General features: G+C 40.4%; 1 protein-coding gene and 1 long non-coding RNA gene across 2 annotated transcripts in view; one reads left to right on the top strand and one right to left on the bottom strand.

The window, feature by feature from the left end:
• LOC149979942 (uncharacterized) overlaps window positions 1-13509 on the top strand; it is a 391469-nt gene that overhangs the window by 137889 nt on the left and 240071 nt on the right. The gene's annotated exons all lie outside the window — the stretch shown is intronic.
• Window positions 1-13509, bottom strand: part of LOC110533380 (follistatin-related protein 4) — a 250493-nt gene that overhangs the window by 75336 nt on the left and 161648 nt on the right. Inside the window, exons 5-6 of the mRNA XM_036989741.2 lie at window positions 2939-3129; window positions 48-168 (exon numbers count right to left, since the gene is read on the bottom strand). Coding sequence (XP_036845636.2) covers window positions 48-168; window positions 2939-3129 — 312 coding nt within the window. The remainder of the gene's footprint in view (window positions 1-47; window positions 169-2938; window positions 3130-13509) is intronic.

Consider the following 13509-nt stretch of genomic DNA (forward strand, 5'->3'; position numbering starts at 1 on the left):
GAGATAGATTGAGAGGGAGAGAGAAGTGGATTTAAAGCTGGACTTACGAAAAGCAGTGTAGAACTCGTGCAGAGTGAGGTGTCCGTCGTTGTTGTAATCATCGTAGCGGAGCAGGTCCTGCATGGTACACTCCAGCAGACTGTCCTCCAGGTGCTCCTTCATAGAGATCTGGACAGGAGGATGGAAACCATAGACTGTATTACAATGATTATATTCCATGATTCACATTCTAGTTCTGGATATAAACCATGGGACCAAGTCGCATATAACAACTGTCTTCCTTTATTCCCTTAGCGGTCTTCCTTCTTCTCTTAACCTTTATTTTAGCCTTGTTCTATGTTTAATTCCTTTGGGAAAAGAACAGGTGCAAACTATGCACTTGGTGAGTCTTAAATCTGGCCCCATTCTGTACCATCTATAGAGGGAGGAAGAACCTGTGTGCAGAGCAAGTGAAATACTGCTTTACACACTGAGAGAACTGATGATGACATTTAGTGACATTTCTTTTTATTTCTTTCATTTCTCTGATCTTGGATGGATATCTTCCTAAAACAGAATTTATAAATGTTAAAAATTGAAATGTCTCTTGGCTATGTGTCAAGATTAATAACTGCCAACCATGATTTGATCAGATCTTCAATCAGATCTTTAAAATTGCTGAGATGCGAGAAACAGTTCTTAATGTATTCCACGTCGATCCTGTCTCCTCAAAGTATAAAAGTGCCAAGAATGTGTCCCAAATGGCACTCTGTTCCCTACATAGATCAAAACTATTGCACTATTATATAGGGAATAGGGTGCCAATTGGGAGGCAGGCAGTCTTTTTTTTTTGTTTAATGGGACATAAAGTGATTTTTTAAATAGATCACAAACCTACACATCACTTTAGTATAGAAAGTCACACATTTAATAAAACTATCCTAATTTTCCAATTCAATTTTATAATTAGCAGTTGCTCACCCACGTGTTAAAGCAAAGTTGTTATTCTAAGCTTTTCCGTTTTGTTCAATATAGTATATACAGTGCATTTGAAAAGTATTCAGACCCCTTGACAGTTTTCACATTTTGTTACGTTATAGCCTTATTATAAAAATGATTAAAAAAACATTTTCTCTCATCAATCTACCTTATATCAATACCTTATAATGACTAAGCGAAAACAGGTTTTTAGAAATGTTTGCAAATGTATTAAATATAAAAAAAACAGAAATACCTTATTTACATAAGTATTCAGACCCTTTGCTATGAGACCCAAAATTGAGCTCAGGTGCATCCTGTTTCAATTGATCATCCTTGAGATATTTCTATAACTTGATAGAGTCCACCTGTGGTAAATTCCATTGATTGGACATGATTTGGAAAGGCACACACCTGTCTATATAAGATCCCATTGTTGACAGTGCATGTCAGAGCAAAAACAAAGCAATGAGGTTGAAGGAATTGTCCGTAGAGTTCCGAGACAGGATTGTGTCGAGGCACAGATCTGGGGAAGGGTACCAAAAAATGTTTGCAGCATTGAAAGTCCCCAAGAACACAGTGGCCTCAATCATTCTTAAATGGAAGAGGTTTGGAACCAATAACTGAGAAATTGGGGGAGAAGGGACTTGGTCAGGGCTCTCTGACACACCTATAGAGTTCCTCTGTTGAGATGGGAGAACCTTCCGGAAGGCCAACCATCTCTGCAGCACTCCACCAATCAGGCCTTTATAGTAGAGTGGCCAGACGGAAGCCAGTAATCAGTAAAAGGCACATGACAGCCCACTTGGAGGTTGCTAAAAGGCACCTAAAGAAATCTTAGACCATGAGAAGTGAGATTCTCTGGTCTGATGAAACCAATATTGAACTCTTTGGACTGAATGCCAAGCGTCACATCTGGATGAAACCTGGCACCATCCCTATGGTGAAGCATGGTGGTGGCAGCGTCATGCTGTGGGGATGTTTTTCAGCGCCAGGGACTGGGAGACTAGTCAGGATCAAGGGAAAGATGAACGGAGCAAAGTACAGCGAGATCCTTGATGAAGACCTGCTCCAGAGCGCTCAGGACCTCAGACTGGGGCAAAGGTTAATCTTCCAACAGGACAATGACCCAAAGCACACAGCCAAGACAAAGCAGGAGTGGCTTCGGGACACTTGAGTGTCTTCGGGACACGTCTCTGAATGTCCTTGAGTGGCCCAGAGCCCTGACTTGAACCTGATCTAACATTTTTGGAGAAACTTGAAAATGTGCAGCGACGCTCCCCATCCAACCTGACAGAGCTCGAGAGGATCTGCAGAGAAGAATGGGAGAAATTCCCCAAATATACTGTAGGTGTGCCAAGCTTGTAGTGTCATACTCAAGAAAAATCTAGGTTGTAATCGCTGCCAAAGGTGCTTCAACAAAGTACTGAGTAAAGGGTCTAAAGACTTATGTAAATGTGATATTTCGGTTTTGTATTTTTAATAAATTAGCAAAAATGTCTATAAACATGTTTTTGCTATGTAATTATGGGGTGTTGTATGTAGATTGGTGAGAGAAAAAAATAATTGCATACATTTTAGAATAAAGCTGTAACATAACAAAATGTGTAAAAACTGAAGTGGTCTGAATATTTTCTGAATGATGATCACCTACAGATCACCTACTCATTGGTCTAAAACATTTCCACAGGTCACAATTTTAATTATACCATTATCATTTTGTAATTAATTTTGAACGATAGCATTGTGTTGAGAGAGAACAAGAGGTTCACCCTAACCTTTCTCAAAGAAAGGTAATTAACCAACTCTAACTACGTTTTGTTTCATTAAGTAGGCTGAACTGGTCCCATTGGGCCCTGGTCAAAAGTAGGGAATAGTAGAAGTACTAATCACCCATGGGTGGAGATTCATCCAAAAACACCAGTCAGTGTGGCCCTGATGATTATGCCCACCGTAATCTAATTCTCTGAGAAGTACACACCTGTGCCAACTCGTCACTGCCCAGACGGCCGTCCCGGTCCACGTCCAGGTACTTAAACATGGTGTCCACCAGGGCTCTCTTCTGGTCCATGTCTCTCAACGTGTTCCTGTCCCCGCCGGTTAGGCCTTTAGGCTGCATATCCAGCAGCATACTCTTCAGCTTGTTGTACTCCGCCATGGTGCACGTGTCCCCTATAAAAACACAACACAGACTTTCAATTAACCTCATTAGGTTACAATGACCTTACTGCTGCAAGACTAATTGACTTTGGAGGATGGTTAAGTGTGTAAGAGTGAGTGTATTAAATGTGTGTGTGTGTGTGTGTGTGTGTGTGTGTGTGTGTGTGTGTGTGTGTGTGTGTGTGTGTGTGTGTGTGTGTGTGTGTGTGTGTGTGTGTATGTGTGTGTGTGTGTGTGTAAGCTTGCTTCTGTACGAGCTGCAGTGTGCCTGTGTATCTGCTTGCATAATATGTTTGCAGGGGGTCCAGTTAATTATATTTAATCTTCCAATCCACATGAAAAAAAAAGGTAAACAGTCTCGTTGAAATACTTTGGATGGTTTTGTACTATTTCACTTGCTGAGGGATTAACACCCATGTTTCAAACACAGCATCAAATCCTGCCTGGTTTGTTTCCTAGCCCCCTGATGAATATGTACAGAGGAATGGAGGAGCCTAGATTAATCAAGTGAGGCTGAGAGTGTGTTTATTCCTTACTTAAAGTTATGCAAACACAGGCCACCCACTGCGTGCCTCTTTAGGACTTAATATGAATGGAGAGCATCGCTCGGATCCCCCTTCCCTCCTCTCCCTCCATCAACTTAGTCCTTCCCTCCTCCAACTCAGCTGCCTGTGATAGTTGACAGGAGGTTGGAGAGGTGCCTGTGCATCTCTGCCAAGTGATGAGCGCACAAAATATTAAAAGCTCATTGATATGAAGTCATTAGAAAATGTCCCCTGATCGCTGCAAAGAGCCATACCCTTTCCGGCGAGGACAAGAGATGGATTGCAATGCCTAACTCAGATTATAAACTGGGTGGTTCGAGCCCTGAATGCTGAATGGCTGACATCTGTGGTATATCAGACCATATACCACGGGTATGACAAAACATTTATTCTTACTGCTCTAATTACGTTTGTAATCAGTTAATAATAGCAATAAGGCACCTCAGGGGTTTGTGATTCATGGCCAGTATACCATGGCTAAGGGTTGTGTCAAGGCACTCCGCGTTGTCTAAGAACAGCCCTTAGCCGTGGTATATTGCCATATACCAAACCCCCTCTGGCCTTATTGCTTAAGTAGACTTCAACATCAATTAATGACGTCCAGAGCGTCCAGCCTGCAGGCCCCCTGGTTCCCCCACAGCAGTACTGATTCCCCAACATCATATCTGTTAACCTTCCTGTCACTCCTACAAGCTCATCCAGAGTTCTGTTAAAGGGACAATCAGCAGTTGCTACATCCATTTTTGGACTTAGATTAATGATATGATTCTTGAAGATTATAACTTATAAATGCCTCATGAGCTTAGTTTAACTGTCGTATCCTATCAGAACCTAAAATATAAGCTTGCTTTACTTCAATGTTTGTAAACAAACACTATATATCCTCAAAACATGGTTAAAACTATACTTTTTATATCATTGATGGTCAGTCCTTGCATCCATTGTTCTGTCTATGAATTTGAGAGCGATTACATTTCTCCAGCCTTATCCGGCAGCTTTTTACCAGCAACTACCAATTGCCGCTTTAAGCTCTAGAAAGAAGAAATGTCTCCTACATTGCTTTTTGGTGACACACAGAGGCCTGATGACTAAATTATGTTCCTTTCTTCTTCAGGACATGACCGAACCCAACAAACCAGACCTTTACGGGCACTATTTTGCCTACCCTGTATTGTCTGTTTGAGCGAAACTTGTGCCGTTGAAAAGACCCGCCGCTGGCACTGCTCTGGTGCTATCCATTAGCATGACATGGGGTCATTTCAATGCACCAGCCCTTTCTCTTCTCCTGCATTCAGTGGCTGATCAATCACTGATGAACCTGCCAGGAAGATGGGGAGGGATTCTATTTTCAAGTTTTCAAATCCGGTAATGAAATACATCTATCAAGGTGGCGGTGTGAGGAGAAAGGTCAATGGTGATACGGGATAAGTTGTTATGACACGCCATTAATCCAGGATCCTCAATTATCTCCTCGCTTTTTTCGGGGAATAGATCTCATGACCTTTCACAGACAACCGGGCCATCTGCAGCGGTCCACGGCATCCAAGAGGCAATCATGTCAAGGTCTCGGCTAAATCCCTGTTCAACGTTATTCCTTCTGGGGGGATGGAATGTGCCATGGAACAGACACCAGGGATCATCACATATTCAGTCATCATCGCTGCTTTCAAAGGAAATGAAAATCAAGGACTGCAAACCAGCGATTTACATTGTTTTCTTTATCCATTTGTTGAGATGAATGTCCTTATTTTCCCCAGTGATGCTCAGTGATGTCCTCTGCCTGTCCTAGCAATAAGTTTCTCATTCTGCTGAACCCAGCAGCTAAGGAATCAGACTATCTTACAGTATATCCTCCTGTCGCTGAAGTTGTACTGTACTTGGGGCTGAAATTCACTTTACTGCCTGGTTGAAATGTTAGCTGCTTAAGTGAGCGATCCGAACCTGATGTCAATGTCCAGGAGACAACACCCAGTGCAATTCTGCTGTTCAACCGAGAACAACCTCAGAGCTCCCTTTTTCTAATGTCAGGAAGAGGAAGAACAAGAAACTAGCCACCATGCTGCTACAGGGACAATGTGTGAACTGGTCAATTACATTTACAAGGATAAATTAGAATATATAGCGCAGATACACTGAACAAAAGAAGAGAGTATCTAATCGAGCTATTAAAAATGACAAAAATAATATAATTAAATTGAAAGAGTAGGTGTCTGAAGGCCTCCTTATATCTGTTCTGATTCGGAAGTATCAGACACAAACGAGTAAAAGCATATTCTAATACATCAGCCGATGGAACCTTACTACAATGCCTCAAGGGCGTGAGTAGTGCTCCTGTTTGATTTATGATAGCTTGACCTCCATGGGCTGAGATGATTGGGTTATTTATCGCCATGCCGTCTGTGTCCTGCTAACGCAGAAAGATTGACTTCCCTCTTGGGTAATTATGGAGATGATAGATAGATAGATACTTTCCTCACTCCACTTGAGCGACATCAGGTCGGAAGTCATCGTCTTCGTCCCAAATAGCATCCTAGTCCTTGTGTGGTGCACCACTTTTGACCAGAGTTCTATGGGCCCTGGTCAAAAGTAATCCACTAAATAGGAAATAAGGTGCCATTTGGGATGCAGACGGTGAATCAATGCCTGGTCAGGGGTCCTTTGAGAGTTATATGTTGCATGGACATTGCCCTCTTTGAGACATGAGCCAATTAAATACTTGCCCGTTTAATTTAGACGTAAGTTCTCACAGGGATAGCCTATAACTATCGCCCAAAGCCAACTAAAGTAGCCTGCGATGCAGCATCTAACGGCAGCCACATACTGTACTGTAATAGAGAAAACCTGACTTCTGTCTCAATCTGCCAGGGTAAATAAAGTACATGTAGTCAAAAGACAAATTAACAACACAGAGACCACTTAAAAAACCCATCTCTCTTTTCAACCCAACTCAACAAATACATAATCTATGCTGTCACAAATCTGGAAGAATGTGACTGTAGTGAAACGGGAATGTTTGCCATAAGAGCTCTGCCTAGGGAAAACTATAGCTTTTGTATTGTGGCAATTGTGACAACAATCTGTGTTTATTACAAGAACAAGCCAGAAGGAATGGCAAGCTACATAAGAGAAACAATCAATGTTCCAAGCACGTCTTGAGATCCCAGTCTTCATATTATTTAAGTGGTGGATGTGGCATGGTGTCATGCATTAAGTATTGCCATTGACAGAATGCCTCAGAATGTACCTAGCCCAATAACTCAACCATATAATGCCTATATTCTCAATTTTTCACCAGCTAATAGATGTTTACTTCTATTGGTGTTTCTTGAATGAACCCATGCTCTGAAAAATCAATCAACTCCCAATAGCAATGCCATCTTGGGTAGCAAGATGCCCAGCAACTCTCAACTTGGACAGTTTAATCTATAGTGATAGCTCAGGGATAGTATATCATATTATATTGTTTTTAGATCAGTGCCAAGGATTCTGAGGACAGTAGTTTAACAGCCATTGAGAAGTAATCTCAATCGTTCTCCCAACATTTTTGTCATGTCTCACATTTCCAAATGATGCCATTAGATTAGCTGAGTAAAGACATCCAGTATCCCCCATATGTACTGCAGTCAGGAGGTGTGTGTGCTTGGCAAACATTATCTGACTTACTGCACCTTGGGACAGGCTAAATGAGAACTCGTTGCAACATGAGAGGTATTGGCAAAGCAGTGAAGGAGAAATACTGTAGGAGGACTGCTATGGAAACCTTCCGTGCTCAAACCACACATCGGTACCATATATGCTAGCTGCACCTCCCTCTCTATCTCTGCATTCTCCCAGTTTTAAAGTATATGTGTATATACTATTTTGTGGAGTAACAGACCTGTTAAACTTCCAAGATCAAAACACACCTTTGGAGATATAAAACAGGAATATCCTGAATTGGGATCATCTAAAATGTGTGGAAAAACTATCACTTCCCACTGGGCACATCATGTCATTTCAACATAGATAATTAGGTAATATTTGGTTGAGACGTTGATCAATGAGATTACCACCTATATTCACCCACTCAAAAAGACAGCAAAAAGTTAGTTGAATTTCCAATGTGTTATCACTATGCTTTCAACCTTCCAAAAGCACAACCAAATTCCAATGGCAAAACAATGTCAGATATTTGGTTAAATTGTTAATCCAAATGTCTATCACTGAGCTTTAACCATGTAAAAGCAAAACAAAGTTCAAATAGCAATACAATTTTAGATATTTTGTTTATTTATACTAGGATTCTCCAACCCTGTTCCTGAAGAGCTACCCTCCTGTAGGTTTTCGCTCCAACCCTTGTTGCAACTTAACCTGATTTAACTAAACAAAATAAACACAAACTTTAAATGCACTTCGAATAAACTTTGATTTGATTTAGGCCTATTCTTTAACTTAGATTTTTGGTTGAGATGGAGATGTAAATCCAACATTCATTTGCAGACTACCTGGAATTAAAGCCAGACTAAGTCAGTGGTACAGTTGGAACTATCCAAACAGAAGATACATCTCCTTCAAATGTTGATATTGTGTTGCGTTAATAACCAAACACAATTCAATATCCCTTTTGAAATATAATACATAGCCTATTAATGTGTGACCAAGTTAACAAATTATCGGTTGGATTCACATCTCCAACTAATCCAAAAATAAAAGTTAAAGAATGGGACACCACTGGGAACACACTGGTTGAATCAACGTTGTTTCCACAGAATTTCAACAAAATTACATTGAACCAACTTGGAATAGACGTGGAATTGTCATATGTGCTCAGTGGGACACATTATTGTTACTATTTTCCAACAGGGCAGAAAAGTACTGTAATCAAACTATACAACACCTTTTTCTACTCTACAATAAAGTATGGTCTAGGACGAGTGTTCATGATGTCCTGCAGTGTATTGTGTATTATTGTGTAATAAACAGTCAGGTGACTTTCACAGTCATCTCTTCTATTGTGGCTCCTACACTTTTACCAATGTGTTTCTCAACCACCCAGTCAAATCACCAACCCAATCAAAGCCACAAATAAGAGTTAGAGAGTTGCACTTGCCGTCGCGACATAATAGATTGTTAAAGAGAATAATTGTGAAGCTAGCGCTCAGCTAACAGATTAGGAGTACAAGTGTAGGACGTTGATGACATTTTTAGCATACATTTCTCTGACCACACCTGCAGTGTAAACTACAGTAATATCCTGGCTTGTCCTGGCTGTTGGCTGAGCTAGGGCTGCAGACTGCCGCCTCAGAGGAACAGAGGGTTTAAATTACCTGGCTAGCTGCTGGGAACAGCAGCCTCAGTGACCCCCATCCACACTGAGGCCCAGAGACCAATCACAAACAGCCATCATTAGCCTGCTCCGTCACACTGGTGACCTTGTATGTACCTTTCAGATGCTTGAAAAGGAGATGGAGAAACTACTTCAGAAAGGTACATAAACTGTGCTGTGTGCAACGTTGCTACTGTAAGTTGTACGAGTGTTAATCATTAATTTTTTTTATTTGTCTGCAAACATAGCAACAAGATGAAACATACATAATTAACTGTACAGGAGCTCATCAACTTTTGCCTGGTTGCTTAGACTTAATTAATCACTGTACAGCAGGAAGAGAGAGGCAATTAACTATATAAGGGGCATTTACAGTAATTGGATGATAGAGTTCAACTTTTGAGAGCAGAACTATGATGACAAAGACTTTTAGAATACTTTCAATAAATGTATAATTAAAAATGACAGCTAAAACTACCAAAACTACTCTTCAGCTGTTGATGGACAATGGGATGCTGTCTCTGAAGTACATATGTACAGATGTAGGATCTTAATTTGAGCCAGTTTTCTACAGTAGGGAAATGATCCTGCAGTAACAGGAAATGTTAATTATTATGTGGATTATAATCCATGAATTGTTTTTGTAAGTGAACATTTCAAAGTGGAAATTAAAAACTTCAGAAGCCTTTTTACACCTCACATATACTACACGTTTTATATTTCCTGCATTGTAGGAAAGTTTTCCTGCAACAGGGTGATCGAATTAAGATCCTACATCTGTAGTATGAGCAGATACCTGACTAGGGAAAAGCATTACATTCATTTACAATGCAGTGGAATAGCAAAAGTCAAAGAAAAAAAAGAAAAAAAGAAAGGTGAAAGAAAGTATGAGAGGAACAGCCCTTTCAGAGGAACAGCCCTTTCATTCTCTCATGACTTCCATAGTCAGAAAGAGAAAGAGAAATGCAATATCTTCCTTTCATCTCAGAGTTTTATCTTTCATCTACCTTACATTTAATCTTTGACTGGTTGCCTTCTAATGAGTTTTCACTGCTGCACTATTTTGTGTTGGAACTCCACGACAGAGAATACATTTTTCTTATGTAAATGTGGCAGCTTCAACAACTAAGTAACTACCCTCCTGCTCTGAATGTGCGAAGATGACACTGAAATGCAATATCATTATCAGTTATATGAGATACATTTCGACACGGCTCTTTTAAAAAAAAAGTGTGAGGTACTGTTTAAAAACACTTCACAAAATGTAGATTTGTACTTTTTACAGATGCTTAGATAACAGAAGACTCACATTTCCATATATTTTAGGAAAGGTAGATACAGAGAATGGTGGGAAGTAATTGTCATAGCCTCCATTCTTTACTTGAGTGAATAAATTAGTATAGATATGCTTTGTTTAAAACACATTTTGGCTTTATTCAATTCAATCAAGTAGAGGCCCATTTGATTGTTGCGGGATAGTTCAAGCTTCATGTTCGTAACTCGTATTATGATTCAGCTCTAGGTTGGTTTGTTTCATTTCTTTTCAAACGAAGGCTAAGTAGTTTGCTGCTTGATTTCCATGTCTCAATCTCCATAACTACACAATTATTGTAACTTTAAACCAAGCTAATTTAAATGTGTGCTTATGAAAGGTGGGAATGACTGTGTATACATGTTTCTCTTTTGCAGATCTATGCAATCATTGTTGTTCTAATTTACAGATAAACAATTACAGTGTGATAATGTGTGCTGCTTAACCACACTAACTTGAATGTTTGGTAGCAACTCTCAGAAAAGTACAACTCACAAAAAACATTTCACAAAAAACATTTCACAAAAAACATTTCACAAAAAACATTTCAACCTAGTTAAATCGTGTTCTAAAATGCATGCTCTTCACTTCCTGAAATGACCATACAGTAGTTACCAAATCCAGACACCTCCAAGTGCTATGTGTGTTTTCAGTGACCACCAGAGCTTCCATTAGACAGAAACATCTGCCAGTAAACACCAACTCCCGCTGGTGGCATGGACTTCGCTATTGACCCATGAAACCATTACTCTCTGATGCAACCTTCAAGGGCAATTTTAGAATAAGCTGTTCTTATGACCAGCAATATAGGTTGACTGCACAAACAGCCCTGGGGAGGAGGTGCAATCTTTCTTTCGCCTCACACAGACACAGTAGGCCTATAGAGGGTACAGCATTCTCACTACTGGCTGATATGATGAATCACCTTCTGCCACGCAAGAATCCTACTTTTAATTGGGAAAAAAATGCCTGAATGTTGGCACTACATTAATGAGCAGTATTTCCTCGTCATAGATTATGTCTCCATTAATTTGAGGGGAAAAGATATCAACCTTTTTTTTAAACTGCACATGCAGAAGCTATTGGTTGCCCGGAGGTGAGTTACATTGGTAGCAGTACATTGATGTCAAGTCATTAGTGGTTTACACATGGAGCTCCTCAACCTCCTCCCTCTCTCTGCCAGCAGGTAGTGTGAGGGAAAGTCATTAACCGGAGAACAGAACTAATGAAGGGATAAATTAACAGAACAACAAACAAATACAGCATGGTTTACCCTGCCTGGCTCCTACCTAGCTAAAGTTCATTATACTATCTGAGTCAGAAACGTCTGCAACGGGGTAAGAATCTTAACAGAAGTGCAAAAAACGATGTCTCATTGACTACTGGTTGAACACAGTTAGTGAGCCAGACCGCACCACCTCCCCTATATATAACTGACCACATTGTGAATGTTGAGCAGGCAAATGTATCATTGGCCTGGCCAGTTAAGCATGCACCACTTCAACCCTCGTCCCTACAGAGAATAGCCTGTAAAACTTTTTAGTGGGGCTGTAAATTATCTTTCCCCCAATGTTGTGAATCTATACCAGAATATGGATTCTAGCTGCCGGATGGATTTCCAACATTACAATCTCATAGCTGTGTGAGTCACACTTTTAGCAGGAGGTTGTCAGATAGAATGACATGTTTCAAAGCAGAGGTCTAAAGCCATTAAAATACCTATTGGCTCCCTGTCCCCTCAATATCACCCGTCGAGCCTCTATCCTCCAACGCCTGTCACTCACACTGCCGAATTAAAGAGGGGGTAGTCTCAGAGGTCCACGGAATTTACTTCTAAACGGACGCAAATGCGATTCATTCACTTATATTTCCCCCCTGCACCTCTTTTTCAGGGCTTCTTCATTAGGCCAGGGCTTATTCATTAGGCCAGGGCTTCTTCATTAGGCCAGGGCTTCTTCATTAGGCCAGGGCTTCTTCATTAGGCCAGGGCTTCTTCATTAGGCCAGGGCTTCTTCATTAGGCCAGGGCTTCTTCATTAGGCCAGGGCTTCTTCATTAGGCCAGGGTTTCTTCATTAGGCCAGGGCTTCTTCATTAGGCCAGGGCTTCTTCATTAGGCCAGGGCTTCTTCATTAGGCCAGGGCTTCTTCATTAGGCCAGGGCTTGACAATGCAGGCTAAATGAACAGGAGGCTCAGACAATGAAGAATTTGGGTCAGGATGATAATAGGAAACACACAGCAGCAGCTCTGTTTCCCCCCAAAGCTACAGTCTCTCCCTCCCACAGCCCTCCTGATCATCCAGGTTACTAATTTGAGAACATGGGGGAAGAGGAGTTCAACGACAGATCCACTTAATTAAAAGCGTGACAAAAGTGTTATAGACTGTGTCTGTGATAAAAGCAAATAGACTCCTTGGGGAAACAGCAGAGATGAATACAGTCTGATATAGACATTATTATAAATCGTTGCAGTGTGGATAGGCCTCATACTCAGCAAATTAACAGTAGTAGTCCTACTAATCATTATACCTTTTAATACTGAAATCTCTGTCCTTAAGAGAGGGCTACTAGGTTACATGCCACAAGAAACAATCTTCTTTTCAAAATGTGTTTCTGATAGGTAAAATGTGACATAGAATTCTAAGAAAGCTAATGAGAATTTTCATTACGAACCATTATCATTCTCATAATCATCCCATACTGTGTCCCATCTTTGTTTTACCTACTTGTCATCATACTCAGCTAGAAACATTATCCCCTTCTCAGCGGTTGAGCTATCTCGTCTCTCTTGAGCCTTTTGAACTTATAATGAAAATAATGAATCATTAGGGAAACCAAGACTTTTAAAAAACAACCAATTACCAGGCCTAACACAGGATAAAGGCTACAATATCACCCAGTCTATCTGGGGCACGGGGAGGCGGTAGAAATTAATAATTGTCACATTAATAATTCATTAGAGCCAAGTAAAATAATCCACAAAGTCTCTGGCCACATTAGGGGAAGTAGATAAAACAATTAAGTAGTCTAGTTTTACATTTTGTAATATCTTATGCTGTAAAACAATGTTATGCTGAATAATTTGCCCGGCTAACTACAAATCATTACACTGGATTTGTTATTGAATTAAAAATGTGCTCCTAATTGGAGATTGTTATCAATTGTAATACTGAAATAACAGGTACATCCAACCTCCAATGGCTCAACGGTTACAAATGCAAATGTTTTAAGT

The sequence above is a fragment of the Oncorhynchus mykiss genome, chromosome 10 (genome assembly GCF_057628025.1).
Source record: "Oncorhynchus mykiss isolate SJ-2025 chromosome 10, ASM5762802v1, whole genome shotgun sequence".
Lineage (NCBI taxonomy): Eukaryota > Metazoa > Chordata > Actinopteri > Salmoniformes > Salmonidae > Oncorhynchus > Oncorhynchus mykiss.